The sequence below is a fragment of the Bos indicus genome, chromosome 8 (genome assembly GCF_029378745.1).
Source record: "Bos indicus isolate NIAB-ARS_2022 breed Sahiwal x Tharparkar chromosome 8, NIAB-ARS_B.indTharparkar_mat_pri_1.0, whole genome shotgun sequence".
Classification (NCBI taxonomy): domain Eukaryota; kingdom Metazoa; phylum Chordata; class Mammalia; order Artiodactyla; family Bovidae; genus Bos; species Bos indicus.
In genome coordinates this window covers 82078315-82103593 of record NC_091767.1, presented here as the reverse complement: position 1 = coordinate 82103593, position 25279 = coordinate 82078315, and the positions used below count along the sequence as shown (strand labels likewise).

Sequence of the window (25279 nt, the reverse complement as noted above, 5' to 3'; positions counted from 1 at the left end):
GGGGTTGACTGCAGCCCTCATTTGCCGCAGCAGCAAGCGACCAGTGAAGAATGGGCCTCCTGACAGACGCAGTGTCATCTTGGGAATTGGTGGCCCTGTAAGAAATACCGGGTGGGAGGTGGGGCAGTGCAGGCAGCAGGTCCAGTGTGGGCAGAGCGCTGGGCTGACCTGATCGTGTCCGACAGGGCGAGCGGGCGGCTTCAGGAAAGCCATTCAGAGGAAGCAGCCCGGGTGGGAACAGATGGCACCACAAACAGCTGGTGTGGGGGCTAGTAGTAGGCGCATGCTCAGAGCCGCTGCTACCACAGCACTTGGCCCTCCTCGTCCCCCCACGCAGTCCCTGGGGAGGCGTTGCAATGTGTCTGTCCGGCTCTTGTCTTGTTTTTGCTGTTTTCATGGCACTGGGCTCTGTTCATGAAGACAGATTCTCTTTGGGCTATATGACTGTAGCATTTTCCCATGGCAATACCCAAGGGCACAATCCCACCAGGAGGAAAAGAAAAGCAGCCTAGAAGCTTAAGCAGCATTTGGCTAGTCATGAATAAAAGAGATGGGTAGAAGAGTGACTGAAACTCACAGCCCAGAAGTTTTCAGCCCATTGCCCAAATTACTGAATCTTCATTTTTTTCCAGTTTAGAAAATGAGCTGGTGCTAATAATTTTACAGTTACACTCTTTTAGAGATTTGTACTTTTTCATGCTCACAATTACCAATTGCAAGATTGAAAAGAGGACCTGAAGCAACTAAAGGGGGGAAAAAAAATCTGTCTAGAGGCTGTTAGATAATTCATGGGATTAATCAAATGCAAATGCCCCACTTGCATATACACAGACCCCATTTTCCTAATTGGACTCTGAGTGGGTACTTTTCAGGCTGAAAGGGTCATTTGTTTTGACTGATTGACTTTTGAGGCTTTGGGGAGAATTAATATCTTATACAGATGACTGCCTGTTCCCAAGGCTCTGTATTGAGGCTGTTCATTCATTTATTCATCCGACACACTGAGTGCGAGCCGAGGTGAGTGGGCAGCGGACAGTTCCTCCCTGAAAGGACTTGGAATTTATTGGGAAAAACACTTTGGTTGGTCCTTCAGAACATCTTTATGTGAATTACAATACGCTTTTGGCAAAAGCTTTTTGCATGAATGCCACAGATGTTTATTAAGCTCTGTGCGAAAGGCTGTGCTGAGGAAGGATCCAGCAGAACATCACAGGGAATGTCTGATGTCTGCCATGGACTGGAAGGGCACTAACCCAGAGGTATGGACCCCTGAGCAGAAGGGTTTCCCACCTATCTAATGGCCCTTCTTCACCTGGGAAAATTATACTTAGTTGAATTTGGGGAGGGAAGGATCAGCCTAACTTGATCAAGAACTTTTTTGCAGAAGTGATCCTTTATACACTACTTCTTTGAAAGAACTGGTTTAAGCCTCTGGTTGCTGAAAAATGAAATGGTAGACTTTGTAGGTCAGGATGCCCTCATCACTCTGCTCCTCTAAGACAGCCCCTCTGGGGACCACAGGAAAATGGGGCCTGTTCACTGCTGCCCTTGGAGTCCTATGGAAAAAAAACTATCTCCTTGATGGTGGTAAAAAATCTGAGAGGTAACATTGCTGTCCTTTAAATAAAGATAGCAATCATTCGTCCTGTGTAATTCTAAAAGCTCTATTGGTGGTCTGGTATGTGGAATTGGGCACTCCTGAACTCGTGTCCTCGGCTGGTGCACAGAAGCCCCGAGGTTTGCAGGGCAGTTGGTTAAAGGTTGACTCCACCTTTGCTGTCAGCTGGGAACCTTGGGCAAGTCACCCAAACTCTGCAGCTGTGTTTCCTGCTCTGTAAAGATGGGTGACAATATATGCCCTTCAGTAGACAGAGTAATTAATGGAGGTCTGCTCAGCTCCTGGTTAAGGGTTTGGGAAACTCCACCTAACTGTCAGTCTTCGCACCATCCTGTGAGGTCAGTAGTGCCATTTTTACCCCACATTACAGAGAAGGTTACTGAGACTCAACTATATCCCAAACGAGCTCCTCAAGTGGCAAGGCTGGGACTCAGAACCCAGGTCTTCTGATCTCTGTTCCTATTGCCTATCCATCTACCTTGCTCCAGCTTGATGGGGTGGGTAGCACTAAGCAGAAAAGAAATGGCAGCCTGCTCCAGCATTCTTGCCTGGGAAATCCCATGGACAGAGGAGCCTGGCAGGCTACAGTCCATGGGGTCACAAAGAGTCAGACACAACTTAGCAACTAAGCATAGCACAGCACTAAGCAAAATGTTTAAAGATAAGTAAATAATGAGTGTTGAAGGGCTTTGCAAATGGAAAGCACCACACGCATAAATTTTATTTTGTGTCCCAGGATCCTCAGTATCAGTTTTCCTGAGTCTTGTTCAAAAAGCTCAGTTGTTATTTTGTTGCTTTGTCTGTTGAGTTTAGGAGAAGGAAAAATTATGAGAGGACTTCAGACTATGATAGAGGTGCATAATATTCTTGCATTGAGTTTATTTTTAATTCAGGTGCCTATCAAGTAGCTTTCGTATTTTTCTCTTTTTGTCGCATGGGAATCTTAATTTTATATGTTCTTTGCAGAAGGATTAAGAAATAGAGATAAACCCCCCCCAAAGGGAAGCAGGTAAACATTATTCATAAACCACCACATTGTAATAACCATGTTTACATGGTTGTATCCCCACATATGGGTCATTCTGCTCAGTAGTCAAAAATGACTATGCAGTATTGCACAAGTATGAGATTATTTTTTAAGTAATAATGAAGGACTTTGACCTTGACGATGGTAAAGAGAAGGGAGCAAAACATTTCCCCCATACCACACCTGTAATTTCAGTCACCTGAAATGGCTTCCTGAGACCACAGCTTCACACTTGTGCATGCTGATGAAGATGGTAAGACAAGGAACATCTCGGACACCGTCACTGAGCTGTGATTTTAGGATAGGCATTTGCTAGAGCAGCAAAAGTCAGTAAGTCCATAAAACTGCCCTGTCCAAAGGGGTTTCTGTTTCTGGTAGCTTCTTCCAGAGTGCCTTGACTGAATACTAATGTAAGACCATATGAATGCTGTGTGGTTTATGACACAGGTTCACCCGAGAAGGAGCTCAGTCTACCAGTGCAGCCAAGTGAGTGATTAGGTCATGGTCTCACCAAGCTCCAGCCACTCTTGCCTTCTTTCTCTCCCTGCGGCAAGGCAAACCTGAGGACTTTGTGATTGCTGGTTCTTCTGGCCAGAATGCTGTTCCCCCAGCTCTTCCACATCAACATCAGCATTTCTTCCTTCTAGGTCTTCCCTGCAACTCCATCTGAATTGGCCCTTCCCCTGCTCTCCACCACCCAATAACTCACATGGCATTACCATCTTGATTTCCTCCTTGGTACTTGTCATGCCATGAAGCTACCACATCGGTTTGCTTGTGTACTGCCTGTTTGCTTCACTGGCCAGAGAGCCTCTTGGAATTGTCTTAGCCACCACACACCCCAGTGTGTAGCACATAGCACTTGACCCCTCAAATGCTTACTGGCTGAATGATTTATGGTACAACTGTTTATCAAAGCAAGTGGGTATCAACTAAACTTTTAAAAAAGTTACTGAATAGTTTTTCAAAAACATTCATGTTTGTTTGTGTAAGATGAAGTATTAAGTAAAATATGGTCACATGATATGGAAAAATAATTTAACAGTACTCGAAAGTAGGACATAGCATAGCCGGTTGAGAAAACTTTAGAATTCAGAGTCCTTCACCTCTAGTTGGTAAATCTGCCAGTGATAATAGTCTTGGTTAAAACTGGTTGTCACGTTAACAAAATACTCATATTTATCACTAGAGCAAAGAGGTGGACAAGCAAAAGGTTTTTAAGCCTATAGATATGACAAATACACCCCTTTATTAAAATGTAGGTGTTAAATATACATCTTAAAAATTCTGAGAAGATGATGTTATATAATTCCTATCTTGCAGGAAATAGCGTCATTTCTGAAACCAACTGTGATAAATGATCCACTATGAGGTTGGTCTAGAAGAGTTTTAAGTTCTTAGCAGCATGACTCTTGCATTTGATTTTTATTTTCGTGTGCACTCCTCTCGGGCATCACCGTATTGGTTATAGTTACAGGCAGCTTCTTGGCTGGGGTGATGGAGGTGGGGGGAAGTGGAATGTCTGTGGTCCTGCTTTGATGTTGTTTGTTTTTATTGCGTGGTTTTAACTCAGGTGACATTTTAAGCTTCAGTAAAGGTAAAGCAAGTACTACAACTTTGTAAACAGAATGAGAAATCATGTACTATGCCAGTGTTTAAGGAGGCAGGTAGAAATATAAATGATTGATATGTGTGGGGCATTGATGTCTTATGTCCAGAGAAAAGGAAGGGACTGAGCTTACTTTTTTTCAAAAAGGCTATTTGGAGCTCCTTGGTGTGCAACTCTGTGGTTTTCTGAAGTGACCTCTAGACTAGTAATTGGCTTTTTTTTTTTTTTTTTGGCCTCAAACAGCTTTTCTATCTCTGGAGAACGTGGATTGAGTGCAATTTAGTTCACTAGCTAATTGGTTGAAATAATGCATAGATTCCTGCCAGAAGGAGCTAGACCCTGCCTGCAGGCAGCTTTAGTGGAGGATCCTGAGAAGGCCTGTGGTGTTATGTAAATTCTTCCTCTATTGCAAGTTGTTTCCTAGGTTTTCCTATGGTCTTTAACTTTGCATTGATTGCTAGGGCCTCAATAATTCCCTGGGCATTTATCAAAATTTTCTACAGCATCTAAATAGTTTTTATAGCCAACTGATTACTTTTCTGTCTCTTCCCCTCCCTCTCTCTCCGCCTCTCTTCTCCCAGCCACCCCTTTCCACTTAACCTCCCCTCCCCCTTCCTCTTCTCTCTCGAACACACACATAGTATGTTCAACCTCACCTCACAGAGTTCTGCGGTGGCCTTGGCCATCTGCGTGAACCTGCACAGATGACCCTGCCAGTCTGCAAATCTGGACTGGTGTTCCTAATGAGGGCATTATTTGCTTTTTATCCTGCTCTCTTGTTTATAAAATATGCCAAGAGAACTAAACAACCCGCTGTTCCCAGTACTTATTTAGTTGCTCAAACCAAATGTTTATGTCCTTGAATACTAAACTTGAAAAGGGATTTCTCCTCATGGGAAAACTGAGGTGATCCCTGAGGGTTCTTTCTGAAAGATAGCTGAAGGCCTGCTTTTCAGTAAACATTCAGCGTACAGTGCCTGTAGGAACTGGAGTGTGTGGGTGCTCCAGGATTCTCTTATGTTTGCTGCCCCTGTGGGTCTTCCCTCAAAGCCCTTACTTACCCATGTTGAATCAAAGCAGCCTCTTCGGCGCTTCTTCTCACAGCGCCCACCCATGCCCATGGCCCATCTGCGCACACAGCCCCATGGGGAAGTGAGACTCCCTGCCATATGTTGCAGCATCCTGAGCTTGGCATGTTCTAAAGCCCTAATTGAAGTATAACCTAGGACCTGAGGAAGAAGACAAACAGTTTTTAGTAACAGCGTTACTTTGCTTTGTTGTGCTGGCTTTTCTCATGCCCAGCCATGGCTGCCTGCTGGAGATTCTGGGGCGGGGGTTCAGACTTACTAGGGAAGCTTCCAGAACACAGGCAGCCCACCCCCAGGTGACTCAGAACCTGACACCTGTACTTTCTGTATGCTGAACACGTGAGTCTGAGAGAGCAGGTTCCAGGGCCTCCCAAGACAGCCATGGCGAATCCATGTGGTTCCCCTCAAGTGGGATTTCCCCTTGTGCATCTGACATGAATCACATTATTTATTTTCTCCTGGCAAGTTTTGTGCTAAATACACATTTGCCACCTTTCCTTATTTCTTTTTCCAACAAGGAGAAACATTTCCTTGTTACCTTTGCCAGATTATTTAGGAGAAGAGTGTAAATTGAAGCCATTTATCTTGAAATGCACTGCAGGGCCACATTGTTTATACAAGTGAAAGAAATTGTAACAGGGGTATTTGGTCTGGTCTGCAAGGAAAAGGTGTCTCAAGTTTTCCTTCCCCCTCCCCCTTATACATATGGTGTATTAGTTAGAAGGTGCACAAAGCACGCATGCATTCGGTTTGCGTATGTGACCGGCAGGACCATTGTTAATAGGTTTAGTGAGTATTTTTTATATGTTTGTTATTGGTAGAGTTAACATTGCCAATCATAATAAAGTGAATGTTACTCCTCTAACATCAGCCATAGATCTTCATGACCAGAGCTCATTTATCACGTACCCTGCTCCTTTTAATGAGATAATGGAATGTGAATTTGGGGATTTTGCTGTTCTAATTGAAACCTCTACGTGTTTACCAGTTGGTGGACGAGTAAGTCGTGAATTAAATTATACTCGCCAGAAGATTGGAGAAGAGGCTATGTTTAATCCTCAACTCATGATTCAGACCCCCAAGGAAGAAGGTGCTAATGTCCTGACCACAGAAGCGCTCCGACAGCACCTGGACTCGGCGCTCCAGGCCAGCCGGGTCCATGTATACATGTATAACAGGTAAGGTGGTGGGGAGGGCGTGCTGGCTTCAGACGCCTTTGTTGTAGGCAATGAAGTTGCTCTGGAAATACACCTGGAGTGGTAGTTAGTTCAGGTAGTTTTCCAGTGAAATGATTTTTAAAGTCTTGATTTGTCTCTAGAGTTTAGTTAACATATGAATTACATTACTTTACAATGTATTTTCAGTAAGTATCTTGGCACTCTACCCAAATGAGTATGGTCCTTCAAACAGTCATTTGGGTGGCTGCCTGCCCATTCCAAAGATGTTTCACTATTTTAGATATTTCTGAACCAGTTACATTTTTGTCAATTCACAAAGAATAAGAAAGAAGTTACTTACTTCTCATTACTTTGTATTCAGTACAGTTGTTAACAATTGGTGTGTGTTACCAAAAACAACAACCAAAAAATAGTTTGAACTCCTGTGGTGAATTCCTGGGGACAGGTAGGCAGAGTAAGGTGGATTAACACACCTTTGCAAAATACTACCCTTCAACTTCGTAGCTGATTTAGCAATGCTGTAGATGTAGTAAAAGCATAGGAAGTTCTGGAATGAAACCACTGGTCGTTTTTCTTACCTATCTAAACAGAGTGTAGGGACTACATCCTATCGATTCTTATACCCCAACACTTGGATCAGAGTGTAGGGACCACATCTTATCCATTCTTGTACCTCAGCACTTAGATGGGAGCAGGCACTTGGAGTTGCTTGACTGACTAACTGCTTGGATTGCTGAATTTAAACTGAATCTTCTCCTAGAACTGAAAATACCGCTGGGTTGGCATTTAACTAACTTTATCCTCTCCCCCCTCCCCCGCCACCCCCATCATCAGACACCTCTAAACTGAGTGCTTGGCAAGTAGTTTTTCACAGGAGAGGAGAGGACGCAGCAGGGTAGGTACATTCATTGTCCAGAGAGAATGAAGGGTGGAGGGTAAAACCAAAATCTGTACTTGTCCCTCCTACTGTAACCTCCAAGTTCCATGGTCGTCATTGGATTGACTCTAAAACCCCATGCCGCTGGAGATCAAGTCCTCAGGCCCCAGTGCAGGACAAGTCATCTATCTTTGGCATACCTTTGTTTCCTCATCTGTGAACTAAGTTTGTGATCATGGGTGCGTTCTTCTTCTCAGGAGGTTACCAGAAGAAGATCAGGTGCGTGGACGTCTGGAAGGGCTCTGGAAAAGGGAAGGAGGGGTTTTAGTGCTGTTGTCAGGCAGACTTGGCCTGAGAGCCCATCTTCACTCTTCTCAGCACAGCCCTCTCAGTCTGTAAGGAGTGCTGTCGGGGAAGCAAGCCCCCAGTGCAGTTTTGCAGAATTTGCAAGTGGAGGCCCATAAAGAACCTGGAAATGGGTGTCCCAGGGCTGCTGTAAGCATGCCCAGTGCATTCCTAACAAAACGGGACCCTGCCTTAAGAGGGCTTGTCCCTTACGCACTTAAGGAGAAGGTGGGAGCATCTGTACGATGAAATTACCATCTTACACAACACTGGAACCAGAGAACTTTTATGCATTGACCTGAACTTTAAAGAACACCTCGGTCAACCCATTTCATTTTTTTTTTTAGGTGAAAAAACTAGATTTGATTAATTAAAGCATCTGTCCTAGTTCAAATAGTTGTCAAATAGTAGTGCCAGGTTTCAAACCCTTCTGACTCTAAGCCCAGTGGATTTTTTGAAGCATAGCTATGCCCTTCTCAAGCAAGTGTAAGTAAGAGTTAGTTGATAAGTGATGTTGAGAACCTCCTAGTGCTAGATAGTATGTGTTGTGCTGTATGGAATTAAAATGTAAGTATATGTACAGATGGATGAGTGGTGGGTGAGTTGGGCCCAGCTCTCAGGAGCTGACAGCCTATAGTTAGGCAGAGGAAAGACAATACAGAGAAGCAGGTACAAAGCAAACACAGGCAGTTTCTCCTACAGGTGCTCGTGTCAACAAGGAGAGCACTGTTCTGGGTTTCAAGAGAAAGGGGTCACTTTCAATGGGACTGATCAAAGAAAGCTTAGCAGAAAGGTGACATTTCAGCGAGGCACTGAGATATGTGGCACTGGGACATATGGGAAGTTTCCATAAGGAAGAGGGCAAAGTCCAGAATGTCCTTTTGGGTAACTGGTACAAGACAGAAAAAGGAGCCCAAAGGAATAGAGCAGTCTAGACAGAGTTTTATATATGTTTTTCTTTACTTGGAATTCTCATCCTTACCCTTTCCTAGTTTTCTCTTTTTTCGAATTGGACTTATTTCCCTAATACACTTGGGAAGAAGGTCTGGGTTTATTTAGCACTCTTTTAGGGATAACAAAACTCTATAATAATAGACAGATGATAGTTAATAGAGGTAATTGTTGATCAGTATATTTAATATAATTTCTATAGGACAAGAATAGAAGAATGTAAAGTGGGAAAGCAATCTACCTGGAAATATTGTTTACATTTGTGGTTAAGAGGAGAAACATTAATTTTGAACACTGTTAATAAGGACATTACCTACCAATAAAAAAGTAGTATTTTCTCCACCTCAGTATATGTTAATACATTTTCAGTTCAGTTGCTCAGTTGTGTCCAACTCTCTACGACACCATGGACTGCAGCATGACAGGCTTCTCTGTCCATCATCTACTTCCGGAGCTTGCTCATCCAATCGATGAACTTCACTAATTTAGTCCCCATCTATTTTGATTTTCTGATAATTCAGCTCTGAATTATCTGCCCTAAAGTTGTTTAATGTATGTGGAAAAGCAGGTTAATGGTGTAAACAAGATTATTGGGAGAACACTTAAGAAAACAAGACTTTTCAAGTACTTTGGTAGCATTCATTTACATAAACACCCCACATGTTAATTACAGTTGTGTATTATCTATTCATTAAAGTAAGCTTGTTGAATCTGTTTGGGAAAGCTCTGCTCATTTTGACAGATACTGAAAAGTGATCAAAATTGGAGTTCTTTCTGTACATTCTGTAGTTCTGATTTTGCACAGATTTCCTTTATTACAAGAAGTATTTGTCTCTGCTTTTTATTTTATAGGCAGTGGAAATTGGAACATTTGTGTTATAAATCTGGAGAACTTATCACAGAAACAGGTTACATGGATCAGGTATATACTTTCTTTTTGTTTGCAAAAAATTCTCAAATAGCCCAGTAGTATACGTTAGCATAATGCATGGCCTGTTCTTTTCAACTTTGACAGATAATAGAGTATCTTTACCCTTGTTTAATTATTACACCTTTGGACTGCTTCTGGGAAGGGGCGAAGTTACAGTCTGGGACGGCATACCTACTGTAAGTGTGTGATCTTATTTTCTGATCTCTGTGATTTCTAAACCCTATAATCTTTCTCATGTTACTTTATCATTGCTTATTCTATTTTAGTTTTGAACAAAAAATAAAAACATTGAAATTCCATGTGCATGTTTTGAGTGAATAGCTGGGGGAGAGGGCAGAATGTTTTTCCTCTTTTCAAAAAAAGTTCTGTAGGCATCATTAAAGTTCATTCACTTTTACCAGCCTATTTATATGCAAATAAAATGCAAATTATTTCAGAGTATGTGTGATTTTTAACTCTTTAAAATGTTTGCAGTTTTGCAGACCTAGCATTTACATAGGTTTAGCTTATTTTTTAAGGAGAGAATTTATTAGTGGGTTCATGTTAAAGGTTAAGATCTTCCTGTTAAGTGAAATGCTAACCTTTCTTTGGATCACATTAATGACATTTAAGAGAGAAACCTACTATCTTTGAAGGCCATGGTAAGGGAGGCTTCACAGTTTAGCAGTTGAATATTATGTATACCACATCATTTAAGGAATAATTGTTAATTAATGTAGACATTTTCAGTTAATTATGCAAGAGTTAGTGCTTGGGTTATTGTTTCTCTTCTAGCTTGCACATATCTGCAAAAGCAATTTGCAGTGGCCATACCCTGACCTTCAGTGTACAGTTTTAGATGGGAAATAAGGGGTTTTATGTTTTCTGGTTGGGAGATTCTGAATAATGACTTCAGCCTGGTTGAGCAGCTACAGTGTGGTTTGAACCACATAACAGGCAGCCAAAAGCCTTTCTGGTCTGTCAACAGCACAAATTCAAAAGTGAGTGTGGAGGGAAGTGTCCTTCATGGCGGTGATGGCAGAGGCAGCAGGGGTCTTGTGGGGTTGACTGCTGGGCTGTCAGAGAACACTCATAAGTATGGGATTATTAAAGGTAATGGAGATCAAATATTTTTATTGATGACATTTACAAAGCATTTATTAGGCTGGCAAGTGCTAATTTGACTTTGTGATTTCCTCCCCACATTCCCTCCCCCCTTAATTTTGGGTCTTAGTCTTCTGCTTCAGAGCACCCATTTGGCTAATTTTGTTTTTAGGTATTAAATATCCTGTATAAGCAAGTAAAGATTCTTTAATGTTTTTGTTAATTTATAAGCTTTCTGCATGCCATGTCCATTCATGAATTATTTTCCTGATATAGGTTTGCATATAGGCATACTGGAAAGGAGGATTCTCTGGTAGCTTAGCTGGTAAAGCATCCACCTGCAATGCAAGAGACCCCGGTTCAATTCCTGGGTTGGGAAATTCACCTGGAAAGGGGATAGGCCACCCACTCCAGTGTTCTTGGGCTTCCCTGGTGGCTCCGCCCATAAAGAATCCACCTGCAGTGCGAGATACTGGGTTCCATCCCTGGCTTGGGAAGATCCCCTGGAGGAGGGCATGGCAACCCACTCCAGTATTCTTGCCTGGAGAATCTGCATAGACAAAGGAGCCTGGAGGGCTGCAGTCCATAGGATCACAAAGAGTTGGACACGACTGAGTAACTAAGCACAGCATAGCAGCATACTGAAAAGGAGCATTTCATTTTTGTTCCAGGGTCCCAGAATTATAGTTGTATCCCCCCCAAAGCATCATACAATCCAGATGTAATCTGGATTCAGTCTGGTTATTTTACTCAGGGCTTAGATGCCTCTTTTTCATTGTCTCACCTCCTAATTTCTTTCACAGAGGTAAGCCTCCTTTGCAGTGGACAAACTTTGACCCTTTGGAATTCCTAGAAGAGTTAAAGAAAATAAACTATCAAGTGGACAGCTGGGAGGAAATGCTGAATAAGGCTGAAGTTGGTCATGGTTACATGGACCGGCCCTGCCTCAATCCAGCTGATCCAGACTGTCCCGCCACAGCCCCCAACAAAAATGCAACCAAAGTAAGTACAGCCATTGCATTCTCCTCAGGAGAGGAAGGGAGAAAAACTGGATATTTGCCCCCATTTTTAGTTCTCTTGTTTTTAAGATTTTGCTCTCAACTTTTTTGGTCTGTGGAACTAGGTTTGTTTAAAGAGCTAAATTTTGCTGTAAGATTTGCCATACGCCTCTCATTAGCCTTGTTATTAATGTTCTCACTGAAACAAACAAGCCCTTAATGCACTGGATTTTAACAAGGCATGTGACCTGCCTACTAATTCCTGTAATTATGTGGCTGTCTTTTTATTTTAGCCTCTTGATATGGCCCTTGTTTTGAATGGTGGGTGTCATGGATTATCCAGAAAGTATATGCACTGGCAGGAGGAACTGATTGTGGGTGGCACAGTCAAGAACAGCACTGGGAAGCTTGTCAGGTAATCCACCACCAAGCCGCCTATTCTCTGTCCTCTCCTCAGAAACCACTTCTCTTCTGACATCTGCAAGTGTGTTTGTATTAATTCTTAACTGTTATCCTAGCTAGCTGTCTGGTGTATTCGAATATTAGAAAATATTAGTGACCAGACCAGCTCAAAAATCACCTTCTGGGGAACTTTTCAAAAACAGGTTTCTGATTTTCATCAAGACCATAGTGAGTGATTGTAGAGTTTTAGAAGATCTACCTACTACGTAGAAAATTGGGGAGAATATAAAGTAGGCAAGAGGGATTGGTCGTACCATGTGGAGTTAAGTGATACGAGCTGAACTCTGTCACAGACTGTTAAAAGGAAAGACCAACAACTGACGGCTAGATGAGAATTATCCTCTGTGCACTTGTGGACTCTGCTCCGTCAAGTGTCAGGCACTCCGTCTGAGATTTCTCCCTCGAGAGAGCTGTCGTCTGGGGTTTCTGCACAAGCAAGCATGCAACGCTGAGCCCAGCATATCTGGTCAAGCTATCTACTCCCCTACCCTTCCTGTTGCGTTGGATAGAAACTGAGAAAGGAAATTGCCTATTAATTTAATTTGGGGGTATATCTGTAAAAGGTTTGTAAGGTTACACCTTTAATATGGTACATCAATCTATTAAATAAAATAACCATCCAGGTCCCATTTTAATGGAAACATGTGCTCACGTAGGACAGGATGGCTGTGGTGAGTCAAGGGTGCTGGGTGGGGATTTTGCACAGTGAGAGCTGCTCCCTGGGGATGCTCATGTTGTGGCTTTTCCACCCCGTCACAGTGCCCATGCTCTGCAGACCATGTTTCAGTTAATGACTCCCAAGCAAATGTATGAACACTTCAAGGGTTATGAGTATGTCTCGCACATCAACTGGAACGAGGACAAGGCAGCAGCCATCCTGGAGGCTTGGCAAAGGACGTACGTGGAGGTAAATGGCTGGTGTTCTGATGCCCTTTGAATCTTAGTACAGACCCTTTAGTTACTGAGTACTTCCTTTTCATGTTTTTAAAACATTGTTTACACTCGCATTTATTTTCATAGTAGATTGTAATTCTGGGAATCTGGTGGGATGAGACCTTTTTCCTTTTCTCTACTGAAAATCTTCCTAACTGGGTGATGCTAATTCTAACTGCAATGCCCTGAAACATTGTGAGGAACCAGTTGTGAACCCCAGAGCTGAAGCATAACAGAGTTTAAAAAAACACTTGGTTAGCAAGAAAAGGTATCTGGAAAACATTAGCAAGGCATAGAATCTGTTCACAGCTGCAGTCCCCTTGGTTAGGTCATGTGACAGGAGCTGGCCTTTGTTTCCCAAGCAGTGACCTCCACTGAGCTGCATGTGACCTTTTAAAAGTGGCCAGCAAATGAAAGGGGGCGGGAGGAGTGCCCATAAGAATGAGTTGTTTTGGATTAGTGGGGAACTGATGGACCCGCAGATCAGTTGTGGAGTTATGGAGAGGAGAATAGCAGTCTTAGATGCAGAGTAAATAGAGCTCTCAGAGTGAACTTCAATTACAGAGCTTACTGCAGCTCCACGTTCTCACTTGATTAGCAATAGCCTTCAGTGTCTTGGGCCCAGGTCATTTCATATTAATCCAAGTCCAAATACCAATCGTGTAGAACTCTTTTTAAGGCATCCAAAAGTAGTGGGGGTTAGGCAAAGGGGACATGTCACTTGAAGTCCGTGCTCTTGAAGCTCATTGCAGCTTAAATCCCATCTGGGAATTTGTCCTTGCATTGTGACCACAGGTGGTTCATCAGAGTGTTGCTCAGAACTCCACTCAGAAGGTGCTTTCCTTTACCACGACGACCCTGGATGACATCCTCAAGTCCTTCTCTGATGTCAGCGTCATCCGAGTGGCCAGCGGCTATTTACTGATGGTAACAAAACAGTCAGTTCACTTCTTCAGGGGAGGAGGGGGTTGGTTTTGTTTTTCAGTTTCTACCTCTTCATGACTGCCCCTGCTTTTTAACTGCTCTTAACACACACGTGCATCCAAGACAGTGAGAGCTCAGCTTCATAACGGTTTAAAAAGTGGTCATGTAAAGCATTTAGTACCATTTGCGGTTGCCCATCTTTGACTTGTACCATTTCGTGTGATGTCTGTAATGTAAATTTTCGTTGTTGTTGGGATGTAATAAGTTCTACCTTTTGATTTGGGGTGATGGGTGGGGGAAAACATTAGAATCTCTACACATTCTAATGTTTGGCTTTTGTTTTGTGTCTCCCCCTCCCTCTCCCCACCCTCCGATCCCCCGTCATTCCCTCACCTCCCCCGCCCCTGCCCCAACTGTTCTGCTCGCAGCTTGCCTATGCCTGTTTAACCATGCTGCGCTGGGACTGCTCCAGGTCCCAGGGTGCCGTGGGGCTGGCTGGCGTCCTGTTGGTTGCGCTGTCAGTGGCTGCAGGATTGGGCCTGTGCTCGCTGATCGGGATTTCCTTTAACGCTGCAACAACTCAGGTACCAAAGGAGCCATCCATCCGCTGTTGTTGACAAACGCCCCTCTCCAGGCTTGGCCTAGTCGGCCTCCTGTGTGTCCGTGTCACCTCAAGGGTCTTCCAGTCCTTTTTCGCTTGGATGCCCCATTCCTCAGAGAGTGCTGTCTCTCAATGGACCACTTGACAGTGGGCAGGTCCGAATGGGCTTGTTGATTAGTCAGAGATGCCTCATTTATTAGTAGAATTTATATCATGCATTCGAGCAGTGGGTCTTAATCTTGAATGTGCATTAGCATCACCTGGAGGGCTTGTGCAACCTAATTGCTGGGCCCCATCGCCAGAGTTTCTAATGCAGCCCATCTAGGGTGGGGGCAGCTAGCCAGCTCCTATCAGTGCTGGTCTAGGGCTCACGCTCTGAGAACCACTGCTTTAAATGAGTTAGATTCTGTTTCATTTATAACTTAAAAAAATTATTATACATGGAACTTAGGAATGTACAAGATCTACTGTGAGCTACAACTTCTACATATGGGGATTTAACTATCAGATAAAAGTAGATTTTTCACATGAGTTCATGAAAGCTGTCCATTGGGCAACTGTTAGGGGTGCTGGTGGCAATGTTTTAAATAGCTTTAGGATTCCCAGAGTTGGCCCTCATTTGTCTAATGTCACTGTGCTGTGTTTCCACTGCAGGTTTTGCCGTTTCTCGCTCTTGGTGTTGGTGTGGATGATGTCTTTCTTCTGGCGCATGCATTTAGTGAAACGGGACAGAATAAAAGAATTCCTTTTGAGGTAATACAAAAACAAAAGAAGAAAGTGTTGAGGAAAGCAGAAATCCCTCTGTGTTCCTTGAGTGTTTGTCCTTTCCCTTTTCTCAGTCTGGCCCAGTAACTATTTTAGTCCCAAGTCAGAAGATACATTACTGCCTGTAAATAAGTAAGTTATAAGAATCTTAGGACACTTGTTCCAGTACGCACATTTGTCTTTTTGAGTTTTTTGGTCACCTTATTCTCATTTCTCCTTGCCCCTTTTTAATCATATTAAAAATTTACTTAAATCATTATCTTGCAGCGTTGTGCTTTGGGTAGAAATGACCATGAACAACATGTGCCTATAGATAGGTTTTCAGTGTTGGTGTTAGAGAGAAAGGCAGAAATGTCCCCTCACATAAGCATTGTAAAATACTAGTTCTCTTGTTTTGCCACTTATTTTGAATTGTTAATTGTTCAGACAACATGTGGTCTGAGGCCCCACCTTGCAGCTCCCAGCACTGTGGTTTCTCTTTCTCAGGACAGGACCGGGGAGTGCCTCAAGCGCACGGGAGCCAGTGTGGCCCTCACCTCCATCAGCAACGTCACAGCCTTCTTCATGGCCGCGTTGATCCCAATTCCCGCTCTGCGGGCGTTCTCCCTGCAGGTGCGTCTCCAGGGACCGGGTCTGTGAGCACTGCTCACAGTGAGCCTCCCACGTCTCCTTTTCTCCACTGATGTGCTTACGGTTCTACCACCATGAAGTAAAGAAGCAGGCCAGTGTTTGGGGCTCTGTCTTCCGGGGTGGATGCTTCTTTAAACAGTGATGCTGGCACTCCCTGTGAGACAAAGTTCTAGGGTTCTTTCTTTTCCTTTCAAGCCCTGTAGCTCCAAAGCCCTGAGGCCTGGGCATCCTCATAACCTACTGCCTTAGGGATGCGCCCTTTTCTTTAGAGTTAAACAAAATGGTACCAGGCCACTCTGTGGGATGCCTAGAAACCCCTGCTCCAGATGAACAGGAGCCCTTGGATTGGTCCCTGGTGCGGCCAGTTCTTAATCACCCCTGCTTCTAAATTCTGTGCTCGACTGCCCTCCCCTGCTGGCCACCCTCTCTTGATTTCCCTGAATGAAAGTGGAGAAAGTATTAGTCACTAAGACGTGTTTTACTCTTTGTGACCCTGTGGACTGTAGCCCGCCAGCTCCTCTGTCCATGGGATTCTCCAAGCAAGAAAACTGGAGTGAGTAGCCATGCTTTCTTCCAGGAGATCTTCCTGACCCAGGGATTGAACCCGGGTCTCCTCCTCCATTGTGGGCAGATTCTTTACCTTCTGAGCCACCAGGAAAGCCCTGATTTCCCTAAAGCAACCCCCAACACAAAGCCACTGCACAAAGCAGACTCACTGACATGGGATGAGGTTGCAGTATAGCCCAGGCTAGGCAAGAACCTAAAACTGATCATGAGATACTTCAGCAGGTGAGGAGATACTGGCCAGTCTCTGCCTGGGGGAGTTCCTTGGTCCCTTGTTTGCTACCTTTCCTTCCTTGGATAACCCCACAGTCTCTCCTGGTCCCTCTTCTCTTTCCTTTTGGTTCCCTACGCCATTCTTAAGCTGCCCCAAAAAACTCAGAATTCCTCTCCCTTTCTTATGCAAGTTTGTCCCTCTTTGTTCTGCTCCTTCCAAACCAGGCCCTTTCACACCTAGAGGCCTCTGAGATATTGTGCCAAGGAGCCAGCTGAGTTGTAAGAATGAAGAGTTCCCTCAACTGGGGATGCAGCTATAGTATGGGCATTGCTCTTCAGCTGCTTGAAACTCATGGGACATCCTGAAATTGGTCAACACAGCAGATAAAGAAGGCTACTTGACCAGTTTGTGACATGGTCTTCCTCAAGGATATTATTGAGGTTTTGTGAATTAAATTCAAATTTCAAAGCTTCAACTGTTGTCCCAGAAAGATTAAAGAAACAGTGACTTTCCTTTCTCTCTGTGTCTTACAATGCAGTAGTAACTCATGAGATGGCCAGGTTTTTAAAAGAAACATTTTATTGCCACTTTTTAAACTTTTGTTAACATCCATCCAGCTTTATTCATGCTGCTTTGCTCCTTTTAATGACCAAAAGGTTCTAAGGATTGTGACCAGGAGAAGAAATTGACAAATCATAGATTAGGTTTATATTTATATTTTTATTAACACACTCAGCTCTTTCTAAACCTTCCAATGTGAATCTTTTTTCACTAATCACCTATATAAGCCTAAGCAACTAGTGATCTTACTAGCTGTGGACACTACACTTGTTTAACATTTGGTGTAAAATTTTGTACCCATCACTCTGACCACCAGAACCCCCAAAAGAGAAATACTGAAAAAGGTTAAGTTTTTATTATAAATATATAAAAAATATAGAAGTAGTGAGTGAGTAAATGAACAAAGTTAAATCTGAAAGTGGGACCAGAATTCAAGGAAAATGAAAATACATCTAACTGCTCAGTAATACGAAAGGTAAATAACAGATGCCCACTAATTATTAGTATTTTTTGGTACAGCTGAAGTTGTAGGACGCCTTTTGCACAGGTGTACATGTGTGCACCACCCGTTGATAGCCTGCTCTTGTATACAGCAGATCCTGGCCCTGAGAAACTGCTCTAGAGTCTTTTAACAGTGGGCCCTCCCTCTTGCCTCTGTCCTTCTCTGCCTGCCTTTTCCCTCGCTGTTCTGGCTGCCTCACACTCCTTCTTTTCTTCTTGTCCCTCTCTCTCATTTTCTCCTGTTCTCTCTCAGTACAAACTGATGATTCATCAAGGCATACTCTCCTTTAATGATATCCTATGGTGTGGTGGTCTGAAAAGCTACATGAGTTTTCCTTACGTCTTTTAGAAAATCCAGTTCGCTAAGTTCTCCTAAGGTAAGCACCTTACTGAGATGAATTGAATGCTGTTGGTTTTGCACTTCTATTCCAGGGTACTGGAGTATCTAGAAAACTGCATCTGCAGCTTCTAGGAATCTTCATTTATTAAAAAATGGCCTCCTGTGATACTGGTTCATTCTCTGTAAAAAAAAAAAAAAAGATGGAAAATGTAAGGAAAAAAAGCATGCCATGATTTTTGCAGTAGCCATCAGACATTTTATGCTTGGTTCCCTTTAAAATGTATTGACATTTGAAATTGACCATTATATAATTTATCTTTCCTTTAGTAACCATGTTAAGTTGAAACTTTGGTTATTCATTTGTATTTGTATATTCAGGATGCTATAGGTTAAGCATATGTCTAAAGGGACATATACAAAACAGTTTTGTCCAGTAATAAACCGACATTTAGAATTTTTCCCTGTCAAGTTTTTTCAATTGTGTAACCTTGTCAAAATAAATAGATTTTTTTCCCCAAAGAAACCTCTTTGTCAGTCTTTACCATCTGTCCAAATGCCACCTCTATACCAGAAAGCAGTGGCACTGTCTATAATTCTTTGAGAACCAATGCCGTGCACCAGGGTTTTGCTGGTAACTGAATGGTATTTGTTCTTCAATGAAAACTCCCGAAACGGGATGCCTTATTGTTCCAGATGGTAAGAGGGTTTAGATGAGGGCCCCTCTAGGCAGGCCAGTTCCTCTCTGCTCTGCAAGTGTCTCAGTGGGGCTACCCATAGATGCTTTGCAGGGGAATGGGACGTTTCCTTTAGGCACAGCAATGAGAATTGATTGATGGTATAAAATCATCCCCTGAAAAGCTGGTATAAAATCAGCTTTTCGGATTTACCTAAAATTTCTTAAACTGCTCTTTGCTCTAGTGGTGACACTCCTCTTACTGAGAAATTCTTGCTGTTTGTTTTTACCATTTTGGTGCTCTTTAGAGGATATTGGAGTTCTACAACTTTCTTATCAGAAAATACCCTACTTGTATATTTAATAAGCTGTTGGACAATAAGTTGAGATGGGAGACTGCCTTGGGTTTCTTCTTTCATTGTTCCATTTCCACCACAAAGAGACCAAGCAAGATGCCCATCAAATTTCTTGGATGGATGAGGGCTGGTATCAGATACATCCCCCATCCACTGCAGAAAGCATCAGTGCTGTTCTGGCCACAACATCTAGGCCACCTGTATACATGTTCGTGTATATGAAGTTTTTTCACAGTCTCTGCTCCCATCCCGAGGAACTTCTATTCAAAATGAGATGCCCAGAGTTTCTTATTGTATTATACTCCTGATCTAAGCATGACTGTAATAAAAAGAGAAGCTGAAAGGATCCAACCCCCAAGGCTGAGGTTTCCTGGAAAACCCTTGAGAACCAGGCCCATTCTCCCCTCTGTTCTGATTGGTCAGGAATCCTACCTGTGCTACCCCCCCGCCACCCCCTCTCCCACCGGTCACCATTGTCTGTCCCCTGACACAGACACATCAAGCCTGAGTCTGAGTCCGATTTACTGGGAACCTCAGGTAGGTGGCCTTCCTCTGCACCACTGGTCTTTATTAGGTAACAGGGATGACAGCAGGGCTAATGTCGCCTCCTGGTTGCAGCAGGAATCAGATGGATGCTATGTAACTTAGCTACCTGACCTCCCATCACTCCTGCCCCTTTCTCTAACTCTTAACAGAATTTTAAACTTAGCAGTGCTTCATAGCTCCTAAACTCAGACACCACCTACTGAATTTCCTCCACACATCCTTCCTCCCTGGTTTTCCCAAAACCCTTTTTTGTAGTCTCCATCTCCCAAGAAACCTTTCTTGACCATCCTCCCCACCCCCATGTGTACCCCCAACTTCTTGTTCCCCCTCCTCTGAGCCACTCTGGAACTCTGGCCTGCTTTTATTACTACATTTATCAGCCTAAACTGTAATTTGTTTCTAGCTGTGTCTTTCCTTGAGAACGGGACTTTTGTCTTATTTATCTTTGTGTCTTCCATATCTAATATGGAGCCCTGACTTTTTAAATTATTTGCCTGTTAGATTAATCCTCTAGTCAAAATAGTGAGTTGCTTGTAACATATTATTGGACAGATCTTTAAAATACCTTATCACAGTGGCCGGTTAACATGTTTCATATATTTTGAGTTGAAGAGTTTTCAAGGCAGATTAAAAAGAGAGGGATTGGGTCATTTTTAGGAGACTCTTGGTTATTTTTTGGTTTTATAGACTGCTGCTACTAAGTCACTTCAGTTGTGTCCAACTCTGTGTGACCCCACAGACGGCAGCCCACCAGGCTCCGCCATCCCTGGGATTCTCCAGGCAAGAACACTGGAGTGGGTTGCTAGACTGGACAGAGTATTAATCATTGAAAAGCATCTCTCCAAAACTTGGGCTTGCATTTCACCTCAAGCATAAATTCAAAAATTACTATCCAAAGACATTTGCGAAGTTTTCTGATAGTGTTTCATACCACTTATAATCAAGTTTTCTTTTCTCACCCTGAGACATTTACCCAGTTTGAGATGGTTTTACAACTAAGCAGTTCTTTGAAAAACCTCGTAAGAGGTTTTATTTTTCAAGCAAATTTCTGATGATTTCTTGGTTGCTTAGCATTCCACTCACATTTTTTCATCGTGCTCCTTCTTTCCATGCCTTTGTGAATGGGAGAGACTTTCAACTGTCCTCTGTTGACTTTCCCCTATTAACAGCCCAATTGTATAATTTTTACTAGGTCAGCAGGAGACTTGCCAAAGCACTACAGAATCGAGCCCCATGTTTATTCTAGGTTATGGAGTGACTTTTGAATCTGTACTTATTTATTCTGCGTGCTAGAGTCACACACAGGAATTTCTGCTTAACTCTCCTTGACCTTTTATGTTACTGTGCTCACACATACCCCCAGGCTACTCCAGAGGCTATTTGGAATGTGCCTATTAAAAACCTCAGGGGATGTGTTTGAAATTTTATTTCATGTTTTAAAGGTGACATTTTGATATACTCGATCCACTTTATATATAAAATTTCCAAGTGTAAAACCAGGGCTGCGTGAACTCTTAGGAACATTCTAGGAGGAAAATGTTTCTTTTTGTCTTAAAGTAAAATAACAAGTATTTTCTTTGTTCTGCCTTTGTCAGTTTGGTTTGGTTAGGTTGCTAGAAGATGTTAGTTTAGTTTAGTTCCTGTGTTTGTACCCCATGAACTCATGGAATTATTAGAGATGGAAAGGATCAAAATGATGAGTCCCTCCTATTACAGTCAAATGGTCTGTCAAAGTGATAAGAAATTCCAGCATCTATTTTGGGTTTAAATACCTCAGTAACAAAGTAAAAGAAGGATGTTGTTTAAAGCATCTTTATTTTTTCAAAGCAGTCCTCTGACTGGGAGGAGATGTGTTAGTGACCTCCACATTTTTTTTTTTTCTCCCAGGCGGCTGTAGTAGTGGTGTTCAATTTTGCTATGGTTCTGCTGATTTTTCCTGCAATTCTCAGCATGGATTTGTATCGACGTGAGGACAGGAGATTGGATATTTTCTGCTGTTTCACAAGGTACATTTTCTGTCTTCTGTCGCCTTTATTTGTTGGGAACATAGTGGTAATGTTTAGAGAACTTTTTAGTCTGTGCACTTGGAAGGGAGTGTAGTTAACAGTGTGCTGGACACAGGGGAGATGATAGACAGAGGGTGCTTCCTCAGGGGGACGTCAGAGTCACGGTGTAGTTAACAGTGTGCTGGACACAGGGGAGATGATAGACAGAGGGTGCTTCCTCAGGGGGACGTCAGAGTCACGGTGTAGTTAACAGTGTGCTGGACACAGGGGAGATGATAGACAGAGGGTGCTTCCTCAGGGGGACGTCAGAGTCACGGTGTAGTTAACAGTGTGCTGGACACAGGGGAGATGATAGACAGAGGGTGCTTCCTCAGGGGGACGTCAGAGTCACGGTGTAGTTAACAGTGTGCTGGACACGGGAGATGATAGACAGAGGGTGCTTCCTCAGGGGGACGTCAGAGTCACGGTGTAGTTAACAGTGTGCTGGACACAGGGGAGATGATAGACAGAGGGTGCTTCCTCAGGGGGACGTCAGAGTCACGGTGTAGTTAACAGTGTGCTGGACACGGGAGATGATAGACAGAGGGTGCTTCCTCAGGGGGACGTCAGAGTCACGGTGTAGTTAACAGTGTGCTGGACACAGGGGAGATGATATACAGAGGATGCTTCCTCAGGGGGACGTCAGAGTCACGGTGTAGTTAACAGTGTGCTGGACACGGGAGATGACAGACAGAGGATGCTTCCTCAGGAGGACGTCAGAGTCACGGTGTAGTTAACAGTGTGCTGGACACAGGGGAGATGATAGACAGAGGGTGCTTCCTCAGGGGGACGTCAGAGTCACGGTGTAGTTAACAGTGTGCTGGACACGGGAGATGATAGACAGAGGGTGCTTCCTCGGGAGGACGTCAGAGTCACGGTGTAGTTAACAGTGTGCTAGACACAGGGGAGATGATAGACAGAGGGTGCTTCCTCAGGGGGACGTCAGAGTCACGGTGTAGTTAACAGTGTGCTGGACACGGGAGATGATAGACAGAGGGTGCTTCCTCGGGAGGACGTCAGAGTCACGGTGTAGTTAACAGTGTGCTGGACACAGGGGAGATGATAGACAGAGGGTGCTTCCTCAGGAGGACGTCAGAGTCATGGTGTAGTTAACAGTGTGCTGGACACGGGAGATGATAGACAGAGGATGCTTCCTCAGGGGGACGTCAGAGTCATGGTGTAGTTAACAGTGTGCTGGACACAGGGGAGATGATATACAGAGGATGCTTCCTCGGGGACGTCAGAGTCACAGTGTAGTTAACAGTGTGCTGGACACGGGAGATGATAGACAGAGGGTGCTTCCTCGGGAGGACGTCTGAGTCACGGTGTAGTTAACAGTGTGCTGGACACAGGGGAGATGATAGACAGAGGGTGCTTCCTCAGGAGGACGTCAGAGTCACGGTGTAGTTAACAGTGTGCTGGACACAGGGGAGATGATAGACAGAGGGTGCTTCCTCAGGAGGACGTCAGAGTCACGGGGTCTCTCCCCTCCCTCGAGCATCCTCAACAGCCCCGAGGTTGTGATACAGTGGTCATTGTTTATCACACACCAGTGTTGCTGATCATTGGGAGTGGGTTGTATCCCTATGGGCAGAACAATGGTTTAAAACCACTATCTGGAAAAAGTATCACCCTTTGGGTGGTTTGGTTTTTGAGTCTTTTTTTAAAGGAATTCTGCATTAAAAAGGTTCATCAGCATGTAACTTGATTTTTGTCAGCCAGATTCAGGATCAAGCATCCATTTGGCCCCCTTTGACTTACTTATGTCTCTGTCCAGATAGATAAACCAGATGATGTTTGTGGAGTTCAGTGATAACATTTTGTTCCTAAATCAGAACTATGTAAAGTGGGTAGAATCAGTCATTGGCAAAAATGAAGGCATTGTTTCCTTGTTTCAGTATCCCACTGCAATATAATTCCCCCTCTTTCAGCCCCTGTGTCAGCAGAGTGATTCAGGTTGAACCCCAGGCCTACACAGAGACTCACGATAACACCCGCTACAGCCCCCCACCCCCCTACAGCAGCCACGGCTTCGCCCATGAAACCCAGATCACCATGCAGTCCACGGTACAGCTTCGCACAGAGTACGACCCCCACACGCACGTGTACTACACCACTGCCGAGCCACGCTCCGAGATCTCTGTGCAGCCCGTCACCATGGCTCAGGACACACTCAGCTGCCAGAGCCCCGAGAGCACCAGCTCCACAAGGGACCTGCTCTCCCAGTTCTCGGACTCCAGCCTCCACTGCCTGGAGCCCCCCTGCACCAGGTGGACACTTTCATCTTTCGCTGAGAAGCACTATGCTCCTTTCCTCTTAAAACCAAAAGCCAAGGTAATTACCAAAACAGAAGACTCTATTCTTCAAAAAATAACAAAGCAGGCGCCTTTGAAATTCATTAGATTGCTTCTTCAGATGTGATACATTTCAGGCCTCCTAAGGAGTCAGCCCATTTAGAGCTGGAGGCCATTTTAATGAGCTCATCTTCTACAGGCATGAATCTATATGTGGCAAATGTTTCTTTCAAATTTGCATCAACTCCTTGCATTTTTAACATGTTATACTTTGTGAGCTTGTTTTAAAATGCATTTACCATGATTTTCTGTTTTTATTGCTCTGGAAAAACGACCCCTACATGCTATTTCCAGGCAGTATTATGGTAAGAATGAGGTATAAACCAAACAGCTCATCTTTGTCGAGAGAGGCTCGGTTATGTTCCTCTGGGTCTGATCTCGGGCCCCTTATTCTGTTGCAGGTCGTGGTGATCTTCCTTTTCCTGGGCCTGCTGGGGGTCAGCCTTTATGGGACCACCCGAGTGCGTGATGGGCTGGATCTTACAGACATTGTGCCTCGGGAAACTAGAGAATATGACTTTATTGCTGCACAGTTCAAATACTTTTCTTTCTACAACATGTATATAGTCACTCAGAAAGCAGATTACCCGAATATCCAGCACTTACTTTATGACCTTCATAAGAGTTTCAGTAATGTGAAGTATGTCATGCTGGAAGAAAATAAACAGCTTCCCAAAATGTGGCTGCACTACTTCAGAGACTGGCTCCAAGGTAAGATGCTGCTGGAGGGCACTCATCCTTTGTGAACATGCACCGTTTGGTCTTTGGTGTGTTCAATTTCCACAGGTTCTCTTTGTTCACTTTACTCAAGTGTTAGATCATAATGTAACACTGACATGTTTCATTGAGTTCTAAGGATTGCTTAAAATTCTTATATAGACTCTGGGGCAGCTCCCAAATCTGGTTTTTACCTGTAAAACAATGCAAACAATTCAAATAGCCAATTGAGAAACTTCTGTAAGAATTTATGAGTACACAGTAGGAAATGGGAAAGTAGGTTATAAAATATGGAGCTGGATGCTTCTAGTACTCTTTTTTTTTTTTTTTTTTTGAATAGTGGTTAGTTTGGTGACCAAGTGAAATTCAAATGTTGATGGAATTTCTA

The 25279-nt window shown here is 43.6% G+C and overlaps 1 protein-coding gene across 5 annotated transcripts in view; it reads left to right on the top strand.

Moving 5' to 3' along the window:
- Positions 1-25279, top strand: part of PTCH1 (patched 1) — a 70743-nt gene that overhangs the window by 22272 nt on the left and 23192 nt on the right. For 4 of the 5 annotated variants that reach the window (XM_019966538.2, XM_070795082.1, XM_070795084.1 and 1 more), the window contains 13 exons: positions 6331-6520; positions 9546-9615; positions 9709-9800; positions 11511-11709; positions 11999-12120; positions 12927-13074; positions 13896-14027; positions 14453-14608; positions 15280-15378; positions 15877-16002; positions 21663-21781; positions 23752-24154; positions 24576-24885. In XM_019966538.2, the coding sequence (XP_019822097.2) occupies positions 6331-6520; positions 9546-9615; positions 9709-9800; positions 11511-11709; positions 11999-12120; positions 12927-13074; positions 13896-14027; positions 14453-14608; positions 15280-15378; positions 15877-16002; positions 21663-21781; positions 23752-24154; positions 24576-24885 (2166 nt within the window). The remainder of the gene's footprint in view (positions 1-6330; positions 6521-9545; positions 9616-9708; positions 9801-11510; positions 11710-11998; positions 12121-12926; positions 13075-13895; positions 14028-14452; positions 14609-15279; positions 15379-15876; positions 16003-21662; positions 21782-23751; positions 24155-24575; positions 24886-25279) is intronic. The other variant, XM_070795083.1, reaches the window with a different exon arrangement.